This window comes from Gavialis gangeticus, unplaced genomic scaffold (genome assembly GCF_001723915.1).
Source record: "Gavialis gangeticus isolate Ggan-Ray unplaced genomic scaffold, GavGan_comp1, whole genome shotgun sequence".
NCBI lineage: Eukaryota > Metazoa > Chordata > Crocodylia > Gavialidae > Gavialis > Gavialis gangeticus.
The window spans coordinates 46,245,171-46,260,851 of record NW_017728993.1 but is presented as its reverse complement, the minus strand read 5'-3'; the positions used below and the strand labels follow the sequence as shown (position 1 = coordinate 46,260,851).

At 40.7% G+C, this 15,681-nt stretch overlaps 1 protein-coding gene across 1 annotated transcript in view; it reads right to left on the bottom strand.

Annotated features, from left to right (window-relative positions):
• Positions 1 to 15,681, bottom strand: part of PALMD (palmdelphin) — a 37,803-nt gene that overhangs the window by 18,827 nt on the left and 3,295 nt on the right. The window contains exons 2-3 of the mRNA XM_019501668.1: positions 9,262 to 9,342; positions 3,184 to 3,314 (exon numbers count right to left, since the gene is read on the bottom strand). Of these exons, the coding sequence (XP_019357213.1) occupies positions 3,184 to 3,314; positions 9,262 to 9,342 (212 nt within the window). The remainder of the gene's footprint in view (positions 1 to 3,183; positions 3,315 to 9,261; positions 9,343 to 15,681) is intronic.

Sequence of the window (15,681 nt, the reverse complement as noted above, 5' to 3'; positions counted from 1 at the left end):
ATTACAGTGCAGAAGGTTAACTGCTCTACAACAACAGTAGTTCTGTGTTCAATCATGCATGAAAAGCAAAATGAAATAATTTTACATCAGAAGAGAATCATATAAAGCTGTGGACATTTACAACCAAAATTTCCTCCCAATTTTACCTAAGCCTTCATTTTTTTTGTACTGTAAGTGATTGTGGGTTCAATTGAAGTCATTTTGTAATTTAAGTAGCTGCTTGGCAGAAACAACTATGTGTTAGACACCCAAATTATGCTGGCTATGCCTGTATGTAATTGAGGGCTCAGCATTGTTTTTACCATTGCTCACACCTGCAATATGCAGGCCTACATGACAACTAGCTTTTAAAAATCTGGCTTCCTTACACTCTGAAAAGGCTCTATGGGAAAGGGTTCCCAGATGGATTTTTAGTGAAGAATGAAAGAAAGATAATATTCTCAGACTAAAATTCTAATAAGAATGCAATTAGACTGTTGTAGCCATGATGGTCCAGGACTTGAGAGGGACAGATTTTTTTGGGTGGTATTATTTATTGGACCAACTATATAGTTGCGATTAGATTTAGGCAAGCCGTTGGATGCAAAGCATACTTCTTTAGGTGATGCAACTAAATTCGACTACAAACACACAAAACTATGTTGTAGTTTCATAAAATTATCCTAACTGCTAATAGGACGGATGGCCTTAAGATGAAGGCTTGGATCAGTTAGGATTAGGTTAAGGTTTAGATTCTAGGCTGAACTGACTATAATTTATGGATTTGATGGCACTGATGAAATGATCTAATTTCCTTTCCAAGTATTGGAAAACTTGTATGATCCTGTACCCAAATGTCATGACCATTCTATATTTTCTGGTATGTCAGATGCACCCTCCACCCCACGAGAGATCTAAAATTGAAGGTGGATTTTAAACACCAAAGCTGTATAACAAAATGTTTGTTGTTTCCACAATTTTATCCTTTCTGGAGGCTGTATCCTACATGCAGGTGTATCTTATATGCTGGAACAGGGGGAAATTCCAGCTTGGCCCTTAGGATCTCTGCAACAAGGAAACTCTGTGGTTTCCAGAAAGTAAGAGCTCCTCAGCTTCCCTGTACTCATCAGTTGGCAAATGTTGCCTTTCCCAGGCATGGGAGAAGAGCTATAATATATGAACAGTACTTCAAACATTCAGGAAAGACTGAATGAAGCTCAGGCAAGGTTCTTTGAGTAGATGCGATATCTTTTATTAGACCAACTGAATAGTTGGGGAAAAAAGATATTGCGTTTATTCAAAGAGACTAGCCTGCCTATGTCCTTAGACCAACATGGCTTATAACCAAAAACCCAACAGCTGAATGCAGCTCTCAAACTCTGAAGAGCAAATTTGTGCTATGTAGGGGTGCTACATATGAATTTGCTTTACCGGCTTTAAAAATTACCTGTAGTGGAAAGTCAAACTGAGATCTGTAGAATGGTTTATAAAATGAGGTAGTGAAAAGGTAAGGGAAAGGCCCTACTATCAAAGGGTTCTGAGGATTAAATTTAAGATGCAGATAATAGTGTGGGGTTATGAGTGACAGCCTGACAAGAGATAATCATGGGCAAGATTAATTACATTACTAAGTATAGTAATGTGCTGTGGGATATACTGCAAGGGGACAAGTTGGATAGGCTATAAGTTAGTGAAAGTTAAATATTTCTTGGTTATCTTAATTTGAAAGGGACTTTAGGAAGGTCTTTGACACCGTGTCTCTCATTCCATTCTCATCAAAAAATTAGGTGACTGTGGTGTCGATGCCTACACAGTCAGATGGGTTGCAAATTGGCTGGAGGTCTGCACCCAGAGAGTGGTGGTGGATGGGCCATTTTCGACCTGGAAGGATGTGGGCAGTGGGGTTCCCCGGGACTCGATCCCCGGGCCCGCGCTATTCAACATCGTCATCAGTGACTTGGACAAGGGGGTGAAAAGCACCAAGTTCAAAGATGACACTAAGATGTGGGGAGAAGTGGGCACATTAGAAGGGAGGGACAGGCTACAGCTAGACCTGGACAGGTTACAAGGATGGGCAGATGAGAATAGGATGGGTTTCAATACTGACAAGTGCAAGGTACTGCACTTGGGGAGGAAGAACCAGCAGCACACCAACAGGCTGGGGAACTCCCTTCTCATCAGCACAGAGGCAGAAAAGGACCTTGGAGTCATTATTGATTCCAAGATGAACATGGGCCATCAATGTGAGGACGTGGTCAGTAGGGCCAACTGCACCTTGTCATGCATCCACAGATGCATCATGAGCAGGTCCAAAGAGGTGATACTCCCTCTATGTGGCATTGGTCAGGCCGCAGTTGGAGTACTGCATCCAGTTCTGGGTGCCACACTTCAGAAAGGATGTGGACAGCATTGAGAGGGTCCAGAGGAGGGCCACTTGCATGATCAGGGGGCAGCAGGGCAGACCCTATAAGGAGAGGCTACGGGAGAAGGCTGAGAGGGGATCTGGTGGCCGTCTGTAAACTTACCAAGGGGGACCAGCAGGGAATGGGAGACACCCTGTTCCCCGAGCACTACCAGGAGTAACTAGGAATAACAGCCATAAGTTGACTGAGAGTAGATTCAGGCTGGAAATCAGGAGGCGCTACTTCACAGTCAGGGCAGCTAGGATCTGGAACCAACTTCCAAGGGAAGTGGTGCTGGCTCCTACCCTGGGGGTCTTCAAAAGGAGGCTAGATAATCACCTTGCTGGGATCGTTTGATCCCAGCATTCTTTCCTGCCATGGCAGGTGGTCGGACATGATGATCTGGTCAGGTCCCTTCTGACCCTACCAACTACGAAAGTGAGTATTATCTGACCTACTGAAATAGTCATTCAACAGGTAACATTTCTGAGGAAAACCCACTAGCTTTTATCTGTAGCCTACAATGTGGATGGTAAATTTTGAGCTGGAAAAAACGAAATTCTCTGAAGGTACATGTCATGCTGCAGAAATAGTAATTTCCCAATTTATATCTTGTATTTTTGTTCTGGTAGTTCTTTTCATCACCCAGGGATTTAATAACAAACTACAAATTGTGGAGTTCAAGTCATGCTTCATTTCACCTGCAGCAGAGGAGGGGAAGGTGTCTCTACCTTTTCTTGATAAGGTTAAGAATTAATACCACTTCAATGAATGCAGAGGGGCATAGGAATCCCCGCTGTACCTGAAGATGTTTTGTTCCAGCTCATTGGTCCATTCTTGGTCCTTTAGATTCTGCTTTTGCATTTCTTCTTGTTCTTTTGGAGTGAGAGCACTTAGTCCATCCAAGAGCCATTTCTCTCGCAGGGCTTTTTTCTAATCGCAAGAAAGACAAAGACAAACATATTCTAAATGTTAGGCTAATTGGTCTCTACTGTCTTAGATGGTAAGTTTCAGGGGCAGGGAATATGTATTTGTACATCTTTGTACAGGGCCTAGCACAGAGACATCTGTGCATCTGGATTCTCCCATTAGTGAATTGTTCAATGAATAATCAGCTGCACACATTTTGTGATGAATTTAAAAGAAAGTCATTAATGACTGCAGATTATTTGCATTATCTATCATTCAGTCTTTCCATATAGGCTGAATTTACAGGTGAGAAGAATATCTTGTTTCTTAAGGCTGGTAGTTATTTCTAAAAAGACCCAGCATTTGGTTATTGTTTAGTTAATGCTGTATTAAAGCATAAGTTTTGTAGGCTGATGTTCCTCGAGTCAAATGATTACATGAAGGGCTCAATTTTTATTTAAAAATAAAAAGATTCCTGCCATCATGACTATAAAGATGGTGATGATGATGATACTTGATGCAGTGATGTTAGCCTCCATCTGAAGATAGCCTGAAACAATAAGTGAGGCCTGCAAATTGTTTATGTGGAAAGGGGGAGATGGTTAGGACCAGGTCTGCAAAGACAGAGGAGATGGCCTGATTCAAGGCATGCCTAGAACCACAGATTACCTCCTGGTACTTTTCTCACTGTCACTTTTTTCTTTACTGGGTATACAACATTTTATTACATGCTTTCAGTATCCAGGCTCTGACTGAGAAGCCTTGGGCGTGCAGGAGAAGTTTGCAGATCACACTTTTGAATTGTTCCCAAAAGCTTTTTTTTAATTTAGCTTTTTGTGTTAATTTCTTAACATGCTTTACATATTGGTATCCTTATTTGTGACTGCTTCCTACAACAGATTACAAAAGTGACAGCACATTTGAAAGGCAAGTAGCAGGTGATTAACAAAAAGACAAAAACCATAGAAATACAAAGGCAGCACTCTTCCTGGAATGTATCAGCACTCTTGGTTGGTTAAAGAGCAGAACTGTTTTTGGCATTCTTCCCTCTTATAAATAGTACTTAATTAAAACATGAATTTTCTTTTCATTCCTTTGTGGTTTAGATGTTTCAGGCTGGCTGATTCCATTGTAATTTTCCTTTAGTCACTTATATTTTTGTCAACTGAAGGGGCTTCTGCTTTGGTTTGTATTAGGATTTTTAAATGTGCTCATTTATTACTGGCTTTGTCTGAGAATTTGCTTTTGGGCAGATGCCTATGTTCTCTCCTTTTCCAGAGCCTTGCTCATTGGAGCTTGGAGCAGCTCCTGAACTCCTCAAAATTGCACCCCTGAGAGAGTCCTTAAAATTCTTTTAGCCCTTCCCCCTAACTCAGACAGGCTGGAGGATGGTTCAGATGTAGTATCCAATCTGGCACATTTGTGATGGCTACAGTGTTTCTTTATGATAGGCAGTTTCTCTGCTGAGTATTTGTGACAGTTGTGGTTTCTTTTACTCCACCTAATCATGGTGAGCCCTGGGCACTGCTTATGTAAAAATAATCTGTTTCAGGTTTTTTAGCCGAAAAAAATGTGCTGTAAAATGAAGTATGATACATAGGGATTCACCACTGCCCTACTTGTACCTGAAATCTAATACAAATAAGAGAAAAATCATGTATTACTTTCATAGGCAAGGTTCTAAGAAGCCTGCCCAAACATGAGTACCCTTTCTTGGGTAGATTCACACTCAAATAGAAATGAGGTAGGCTATGATTGATACCTGGAATTTGCAGAGCTGAATTCAATGTAGCTACTGTAATAGCACTGTGGGTGCTTATACCCTTATCTGACCACTAGTCTGGCTTACCCATTGTTCTGTCTTGGGAATAACCCTTAACTTGGGGAACACTTCCTTTGTTCTGGCAGCATAGTACAAAAGGGGATTCCTAAATATACTTGTTGGAACTGGCATGTGTTTATAGGAAGGGGAGAAAACTGGCAGTCAATTTTAAAAGAATCTTCCTAGTCATACTTTCCTCTTTGTGGGGCTTGACAGAGGACAGCTGAAGGCAGATGGTAGAAGCAGTGACAGTGCAATTAAAGAAACACAGTCTCAAACCTGTTCTGCATAAACACTGTTGCCTAGTAATCTACACCTGGATAAGGAATCATAGACTGTGTCCACATGAACATGGATGTTTGGTTTCCCAGGGACAACTAGCAGCAGGACACCTGGTGCTGCCACTAGTTGTCTCCGGGAATGCCTGTGCCACACATCCTCTGCTGGGTGGCAGGTTACCCTGGGTGGGGTAGGGTAGGCTGGGGCCAGCACTGGACTGTCCCCAACATCATTATCTGGGTTCCTGGAGGCCTCTTGGAGCTGCAGCAATGGCGATCCTGCTGCTCAGAGCCTGGCCAGCAGTTGGAGTGTGGCTCTGGCCAGCTAGTCTCCAGTTTGGGGCAGTGCATGCTGCCTCTCAATGCACTGTTCTGCTTGCTTGCTTTTTTTTTTTGGCTCGGTTTTTTTCTGACCCCTAGATATCCAGGGGTCAAAACCTGCCTCCCCGCTTCTCCCCCCTGCTTGTGCTGTTTCCTTGCAGTGTGGAGAACAGCTGAATGTGAGGTATGTGATGCTGCAGAAGATGACTGGAATTATGCTACAATGTCAGACAGGACCATCCTTTCTACATCTGAGCCTGACTGGGTACTAAGATATGTTTTACTTAAATTCATATGGTGGGCAAGTGTTTCTGTATGTGGAAATCAGTGTATTTTCAGGTATTGTTTAGTACTGAATTCACCTAGCTCTTCCTTCAGGGAAAGGACAAAGTGTCATGTTTGTAGGTTACAGAGGGACAAATCCTGCAGTTCAGATGTACATAGTATGCAATGAAAAGATTAAACTCTGAAAAGACAGAATATCTTAAGTGCAAGGACACGACATAATTTATAAATAATGCGACTATTTTTCCTTTTCGTTGGATTAGATGGCATGATATAACATCATTATTGGCTATTGCAAAAAATGATTTATGTGCATATTTGGACAAGTTTATCATACAGAAGGATAAGTTTGGACTGTTTACTGGAGAAAAATCCTTCATGGCACCACTAAATCATTAGCATAATTATTAAGGTATAGTAACAGTTGTTGCTTTTAGTCATTCATGTTGTGTTTCTTTCTGTTACAAAGAACAAAAGTGGTTCTGCTAGAGTAAGAAGTTATGCATGACAAAACATGTTGTATCACTGATATGGAAGTGCTTTCTCAGATTAGCTCTTGCACATTATATACAGCAAACTTGAGAAACTCTGGATGACATAAAGATGGGAATGCCCTCACTATCCCTTGTAGCTGACATTTCATCAAAACTTTGGTATTAAGACAATGATTTGCAATTCTGTGAATATGGTTTTGTGCATGCTCGGGAGATGTATTGTTGTTCTGTAGTCTGTGACTATGTCTGAAGTAATATAGAATGATGTCCTTTGTTTTTCTTTTGCTGAAGGCCTATTCCTAAGCCTGTAAATTCCCGTTAAATCCTACTCTGTGTGCAAATACTGAGATTTACACATTTTAACACTTTCCAAATATAAGGTTATAGTGTTCTCTCAAGAAGCCCCTGGGTTGCTAAGCCATGAATTCAATATCAATATTAGGAGCATCTTTGATGTATTCATTTACAGTCCATTGCATGGGGCAATGATATCTCAAATGTAAAGAGTTAGGGAATGTTCACTCTTCAGGAAGGGGAGATATTAAAGCAGATTCTCTTTAATCTGGATAACAATCATTTGATAATGTTAACAATAATGACATATATATATAATTCTTCTATAAATGAGTTATATCTTGGATTTTTATTTAGATTAACCCTGCCAACAATGGGAATGATTTACAAGAGGAAGTTTGTGAAGTTTGTTGATGACAGCAATATGGTTTTTAAAGAGAATTATAATAAATTAAGAGAGTTTTGAGGGAGTTGAAGTTGATGGCAAGATATATTAATGGACAAGGCAGAACAGTGTTCAATGTAATGTAACATGGATAAATGTAAAATTGTGCTGACTGACAAAAAAAAGTCTGAAGTTCCAGTGGACTGTGATGAAATTTGTATGTTGAGAGGAAAAAGAGTTTGCCATCACTGAATATCTTGAGAAGCTGTTTTTCCAAGTGTGAACAAACCATAAGATCACTGATTCTTGAATACTTTAATATAGGGATGGAAAACTAATCATTGAATGCCAGTAATCTAAAATAAAACCTTTTATAGAGGACTCTTCCTCCCCCCCCCCCCCAATTTCTGACAGGAAATAGAAAGAGATTCCTGAGTTTGAGTAGTCTGGAGAAGGTTGACAAAAATATTTAAGATTTATGATACCTCAGAATATGAAAAGAGGTAGCAAAAATGGACTTTGTTTTGGAAAGATAAACTAGAAGGGAAGTAATTGGGAGCATGCATCAGCAAGTACCAGTGACACTGGGTCTCCTTACCATTCTTTAGTGATCCCCAAAAATTAATATTTGTTTACTGATGTAAGAGCAGCACTCAGGAACAAACCAAGAACATAACCCCAAAATGCCATCTGCATTTTTAGAAGAAGATAATACCTTTACATATTGCCCTACAAGAGAGATACTGAAGATTATATAAGCTATGTAAAATAAACAGTACAATCAGCACATAATGCACAGGCAAGAATCACTCCAAGGTAATGGAAGGTAATTTTTTTTGCGGGGGGAGGAGGAGGGAGGTACTGAAATACTTCTTCACACAGTACATATGTGCTAAAATAGGGGTAAGAAAACCATATGCTGGCAATCAGTGAGATGCGGGGAGTTTGAAAAAACCCTGTATATCCTTGCACAAATTGTTGGGCACATTTGTTTTCCTATCCTCTCTCAGGCATTAGGTGTAGCCTGCTTCTGGAGACACACTATTAGATAGGTAGGATGTAATGATCCTGTGCAGCAAATTCATTTTTCTTTGTTCTTGTAAAGCAGATAAGGAGGATGAATGAGATCTGGTTACCAGCATCGACTTTGGAGATGAGTCAGAAACACATATCTGTGTTTGGGAGAGGAAATTCCAGGTAATGTGTTCTAAAAGGCAAGTTACTCCCTTCCTTTTGAAATCCACACCCTCTTTGCTGAATGCCTTTTCCCACTTACATAGCTAGTGTGGGCTTAGATATGTGTAGAACTTCTATTATAGCAGAACAACAGTCTGCATAATTTCCAGATGGAAAATCTAAATCACTTCTATTGAAACTTACATGAAATGCCAAACTACCCTTGACAGAAGCAAAACCTGAAGAAAAAATAATTAGTGCACTTTTACATGCAAACACCCAGGGTTGGGTCACTTGATTCATCAGCAATTTGGATTCCTTACTGATGAATTTGCTAAATTTGACATCAGTGCAACATTTGCAAATGCCTTTATCTGCTTTCTACACAGGGCCATATTCCCTTCAGGAGGTCCCTTAAATAAATTGATTGATATTTGGCCAAATAAAAATAGTCTCTTATCTGAGGATTGTAGCAAGAAGCTGCTACTAGCCAGGTTGCAAGCTGTAAAATGCCAGCTTCTTGTGTGGAAAGTATGGAGTGAATACACCCAGTCTGAAATGTGAAGCTCAGTTTTCAGCTATGAGTTATTCCTGGTGGTGATCTCATTTTAAACCACCCAAAAAAAAAAAATCAAATAACATTAGCTCCTTTGTGTCAATATTTTTATGCATGATGCCTATAAAAGCCAATGATAGGGCTTGAAGCAGTTTTGCAAATTTAACAGTATAAGCATGAGTTATCTACAAAAACGTTTGCCTAGTTGTAGAAATGTTGCTTAATGTTAATAATAGCTGGTTTGGAGTTTTCTTAAGTTTATTAGCTCGATTTTACAGATATTTTTAAAGAGCCTTATTTAGGTTGAATAACTAAAGCTGCTATTTGTTACATAAAAATGACAGTCACAAAATAAATTACCTTTAAGTGTTGGTGTTTTAGTTTTTCCTCTTCAATTTTCAGACGTTTCTGAGTGATTTCTTCTTGCAGTTTTCTTTTGTCCTGCAAATAAGGAAAACTACTTGTCCCTTGAAATATTTCTAGGTATAGTCTTTTATGCTAAAATTAATTCTGGGACAGAGGCTGAAATTTATCCTTGGACAGGTAAATATAAATTCTGCACATCACACTGAAAATTAAATCCCACTTAAGATTTTAAATTAACTGGTGCATATAATTTTCTACAATTTCAGTTCACCTGGTCTTCACACATTGTTTCTATTACCTTGTCTTCATATCTTTGTACAAATACACTGTGATGGTATCCACAAAACAGGCAGCTACTTGAAAGGTGTGGGAACTAGGTTTTAAGCATAACTGCATCCAAAATGAGACTGGATGGAACAGTAAACTCCATATCCCAGGTTTCTTGCCAATTAGGGGTAAAGAAATTGAAATTTGGCTTTTCAAGTTGCAGCTGGAGCCATCAGTAACTGAAGAATATCTCGAGTAAATCCTGTAGCTGTTTTATCTAATAAATCTGCATTTATGGCTGAGTTGAAGTCCAAATGAGAAACAGAGGTATTTACTTTACTCACTAAAACAGCAGCAACATGCTTGTAAAATGGGAGCATGGATTTAATTTCCGGGTTTATATTCATCATTATCAAAATTTGTCAGTCTTTATTGCATTAAAAGAGGAAATCACAAAAGAGAGGACAAGAGGCTACACACCAAAGCTATTATACTCTTTGAATGCCTTACACCAACCAATCCATTGTAGGATTCCCCTATTGGAAGGGAAACCTCAAGTGGGTGCAGAGCCATGATGGTACCATTTTATTTATAATGTAGGGGTTATAGCAATGGAAAAAGGGAAATAGAGGGACTGTTACAGGATAGTAGAAATTGATTTGGTATCAGGTGGGCTCCAGAATCATTAGAGAGCACGCACAGGATGACATCTTACTAGGTACAACTTCTAATGAAGTAAGACAGAGCAAAGATTCCTGTTGATTTCAATAAAAGCTGAATTAGGCAAAAAGTAAATCATTTATACCAACAAACCTCTTTTAATGGGCCACACTCATTCTCCTGATAGTCCTTACTTCCATAGTGTACTGATAGTAGAGGTAACAACTCTGACATTTTGTTCATTCACAATAATGTACTATACAACAGTAAACTAACTGATAAATATAATCAGCTGTTCTATGCAGCAGTCAATATGCTGCAGTACAAATTTTAATTTAGTGGCTACAGGGTATAAACGCTTCATTGAATATAGAGATCCTGGATGGGTGTTATGCCCGTTCCCTATGAGACCCAAAAAATTAAACATCTTCACAAAAAGGGAAAAGTCTGATTTTTCAAGACTTCATGAGCCAACAGGCTGATGGAGAGGATTGTCAGCTGTGACTTGTTTAGGTATTAGGAGGAGGAACTGAGGACAGCTGTGGTTCCTGAATTGAGACATTATTAAAAAAAAGCAGCAGCTCAGAGGCTGGGCGTTGTTCTTTATTGCTTTGCTATGGGGTGGCTGGCCTGTCCCACCCACCTGCATGGCTGCCTGCCTTGTGCCTTGAGACACAGAAAAAGAGTAAATGCAGAAAGCCTATGATTGCCTTGCTCTAAGGAGGGCTACCTCCTGTTTGTTTCATGAGTATTTTGGACTTGGTACAAAGATGTTGCCCTGTCTGCTTATTGCAGGGCCCAGTGGGTAAAAGAGCTGCCCTGAAAAGATGGGAGAGTGATAGAGGAGTCTTCTGAAAGAAGAGAAGCTAGAGGAAACGTAAGTGGGAGTGTGCACTGCTGGTCCCCAGTGGCATTCAACCTCATTTTCACTATTGCCTATTTCATGTTGGTCTTCTCCCCTACATATGGGCAGATAATGCAAACACTTAAGTCAGTGAATGATTTCATAAATTTCATAGACATTAGGGCTAGAAGGGACCTTGGATGGGATGAAGAACATTTAGTTTTCCATGTTGTTGGACCTGTGTAAAAGAAATTGTGGCCCCAGATCCCTAGGGGTTGCTAATGTTGTTTAGTGATTCCTCCTACCTCCTGCTGCAAAACAGCCACTTCAGGTGTGGGAGATGGCTATGTATCTGAGGACACAAGGTGGTGAACAGTCTATCCTGTGGGAAATGCACAGGGATACTGTAGCCTGGCAGAAAGCAATTGTCCTCACACTGGCATTGACACCTTTACTCTTCTGAGAAGCGTCAGAATTAGTTTAGTAGACAAGAATTCTGCTTTGCATTAACTGTGAAAAGTATTTGACTCACTTGGATAAGAGGGAAGAGGTTGATGTCATATACTTGGACTTTAAAAAAGCCTTTGACTTGGTGTCCCATGATGTCCTCATGGAAAAATTGGGCAGCTGTGGCCTCGACTACTCCACAGTCCAATGGCTGGAGAACTGGCTCTGAAGTCGGACCCAGAGAGTGGTAGTTGACGGAACTGAATCAATATGGCACTTGGTGACTAGTGGTGTCCCCCAAGGCTCTGTTCTTGGACCTGTACTCTTTAATGTCTTCATAAACAATCTGGACACTGGTCTCAAAAGCAGACTGGCCAAGTTTGCTGACTACACCAAACTTTGGGGAAGAGTCTCCACACTTGAAGATAGGCTGGTGATCCAGGGCAACCTCAATAGCCTTGCAAGGTGGGCAGATGAAAACCTGATAGCATTCAATATGGAGAAATACAAGGTGCTCCACCTCAGGAATAAAAACCTGCATAACACTTATAGGTTTGCCAATGCTACACTTGCTAGCACCATGACCAAAGGAGACTTGGGAATCATGATTGACCACAAGCTGAATATGAGCCACTAATGTGATACTGCAGCTGGCAAAGCAAACAAAACTCCAGCTTGCATCTACTGATGCACCTCAAGCAAGATCCAGGATGTCATCTTCCTGCTGTACTTGGCCTTGATGAAGCAGCAGTTGGAGTACTGAATCCAATTCTGGGCTTCACAGTTTAGGAAGGATGTGGAGAAGCCTGACAGAGTCCAGAGGAGAGCCGCATGCGTGATCAGAGGGCAGGTGAACAGGCCTTATGAAGAGAGGCTGTGAGCTATGGGACTCTTCAGCCTGGAGAAGCGCAGGTTCAGGGGTGCCTTGGTAGCAGCCTATAAGTATGTCAGAGGTGTGCATCAGGATCTGGGGGAACACCTGGTCACCAGAGCACCCCAGGGGATGACAAAATCCAATGGTCACAAACTCCTGCAACACCATTTTAGGTTGGACATAAGTAAAAACTTCTTTACTGTCTGAGCCCCCAAGACCTGGAACAAACTCCCCCCAGAGGTGTGCAAGCACCTACTCCAGACACTTCCAAGAAACAGTTGGACATTTCTTGGGATCATTTGGACGTTTTGCTGGGATCCTTTGACCCTAGCTGATTTCCTGCCCCTTGGGCAGGGGGCTGGACTTGATGATTTGACGAGGTCCCTTCCAGCCCTAATGTCCATGAAATCTATGACTCATCTCTGCACAAGACACAACTTTTAAGGTAAGTTAGATCTAGGCCATATATAGTCTGGCACTCAGTCCTTCTGGATTTTTTCCTGAGACACCTGTCCATCAGAGATTCATGGATCTATTCTGTAACACCCTGTACCAGACAGCTAACTAGGTTAAGACCACTGCTGTGTGACATTTGTTAGCAGTGTCTATTTTTAAAGTGTATTTGTCCAAAATTCACCCTCACAGATTTCTTACAGTTCACTCAGTCTTGATCTCAAGGACATGTTATCTCTGTTTCCCAAACTTTACAGCTTTTTACAAAAATAAGAAACATTCCTAATGTCACTTTAAAGATGGCCTTGACATAATCAAATCATTAGATAAGCCGGATGTTGTGAGTCCATATTTACAAACTATTATGCTCTGCTAAGGGAACTTACTTTTTTATAATAAAGTTTTCAATGGTAATACTTCTAGCCAGAGAATGCACCCTTTTAAAACTTATGCTAAAAACTTAGTTTGGGCTAATTTTAATTTTGTATTTGTAGCAATGGAAATATATATGAAGAAACTACTTTCTCTAAAATGTATTTTGGCACTAAAAGAGATTAAATTAAAATAATTAGGCAGGAAATACGCTTTCAAAATCACAAAAACCTTACAGCTGAAATCAGTTCAGGCTTAATTAATTTGTTCTGTACTACCTCCAAATTCTGACAAATGGATGTTGGATAGGAATAATGGGTAGAAGAGAAATCATAAAAGCAACATGCAGAAGAAACAGAAAATGGAATTCCACATGAAATTGGTATATTATACCAAAAAGGAAATGTTAAGTTTTTAACATCCAACTTGCAGATAATTCATGTTATTTATGTCCCTGTGTTTCTTTCCCTGCTGTACTTGTTGTCTTTGAATTTTGTATCTGCATCCTTTACTATAGGGTCTATGGTCTGTGTTTTAAATGTTGATATTGACTAGCAACAACCCCTGACTACACAATTATCCATAAGCAAAATGAACTTGGATTTATTTTTTTAGTGATGAATGTATAGCTATTCATGTGGAGTTAACTGCTAACAGCAGAACTAAATTTAACACAGGGGCTGTGTCCAGATGAGTGTGGACTTTAGTTTCCCTGGGAACAAGTAGCAGTGGCACACCTTGTGCCGCTGCTACTTGTCCCCAGGGAATGTCTGTGTCATGCACACTCTGGCACGTGGAAGGTAACCCCAGGTGCGGTAGCGGAGGCTGGGGCCAGCAACAGTACTGGCCTCAGCAGCCTTACCTGGGGTCCTGGGAGCCTTGGGGAGCTGCAGCCACAGTACTTCTGAAGCTGGGAGCCTGGCCAGCAGCTGGAGTGTGGCTCTGGCCAGCCAGGCTCAGGTTATCGGTGGTACGTGCTGCCCTGCTTTTTTGGTGTGGTTTTTTTTACCCTGGGATCACCTGGGTCTGTGGTGCTACATACTGCATGCCCATGCTCATTTGGATGCAGCCTGAGAGAGCAGAAGAGCAGCCCATTGCATCCTTGTAGTCAAGAAAAAGTTCTTCAAGCATGTTGGGACTTATTTAGGGTGTATTTTGCTGTGTGCTATCTAGAGCTTACTGCTGAAAGAACAAGGTCTGTACAGTACTTTGAACTTTTGAATAACTGGGTAAATGCCCAATCCCCAATAAATATTTTACATTCCCTTTACATATCAAACTATGTCCCTGTGGAATGTGGTTTAGGGGAAGGAGCACATTTAATGATGGAGGGAAAGATGATCTTTTTGGATGTGTGGGGCAAAGATCTACCTACATCTCTCTCTCTCTCTCTCTCACCTATAGGCCGAGTTAAGTTGGGCTTGACCAGTTGTGTTAAATGCAAGTCCTGTTTTATCTACAGGAGTCCTGCCTGACTAAGCATTTCAAATTCTCTGCATGGAGGGGTGGAAACCTGTGGAAGCTCTAGCCAAAATGGGTGAATTTGCATCAAAAGGAGGGGAAGAGAAAAGATGCATCTAAAGCATCTAACTTCCAGGCTAAGTCTGGTTTATGGCTCCGCTGCCTGTTCATATTTTGGAGGGTGGAATTGCCTTATAGGAAGATCACACAGGCAGCTCCTGCCTTGTCAAGACCACCAAAGGAGCTAACCCCTGCCAGCCCATCCACCTTTTTTGCATAGATTTTTAGGAGTATTCTTTCTTGTCAATGTGGATGAAAACATACCCCATCCTCTGTACAGGAATGGAAACTTTGCTGCTGTTGTTTGAGGTCAAGAAAACCTCATGATCTAAAAATGTTTTAAAATATTTGTCCTTGTCATGGAAGGGAGACTTTGGACCTGATTAAGAGATCAAACACTGGTTCCTGTTATTTTGGTCTCAGCAATTTTTTTCTCATAGCAAATGTTCCTGATCCTAACTTTACTATGAAAATGCTGCTTCTTTCCAATAAAACAAACCAACAAATTAGTGTTCTTTTAGTGGATCAAAGAATTTGTTTTGTTTTTTTTCCCTTTGTGTGCATCAGATAAGGGCACGGTAACTGTATGGTGTAACTGGTCAAATGGATCCATGTCTGAGGTTGGTACACAGGGAAGCAAAAGGGTCATTAGAACTTTAGGGGTGAAATAGAATCAAATTATTGAAAAAATGAGGTTTGTGAAAGACGTAAACAACTTGCAATGTACTACTGGCTTGTACTGTGGGCTGTGCAGAGTTAAGGTACTGGGACTGCTAAGTAATTTTGAAAGCAATCATTTTAAAAACTTTTGCTCTTTATCAGATTTTCTAAAGATATGTAGAGACATTTGGGGAGGTTAGGGGGGAGATTAGATCAAGTTAAAAATGGCCACCCCATCTAAGGTAACTCAGAATGGGGAAGAATACTGTGTGGGGGGGTAAGTGAGGTCTGCAGGGAGGCTTGGGGGGGGGGGGGG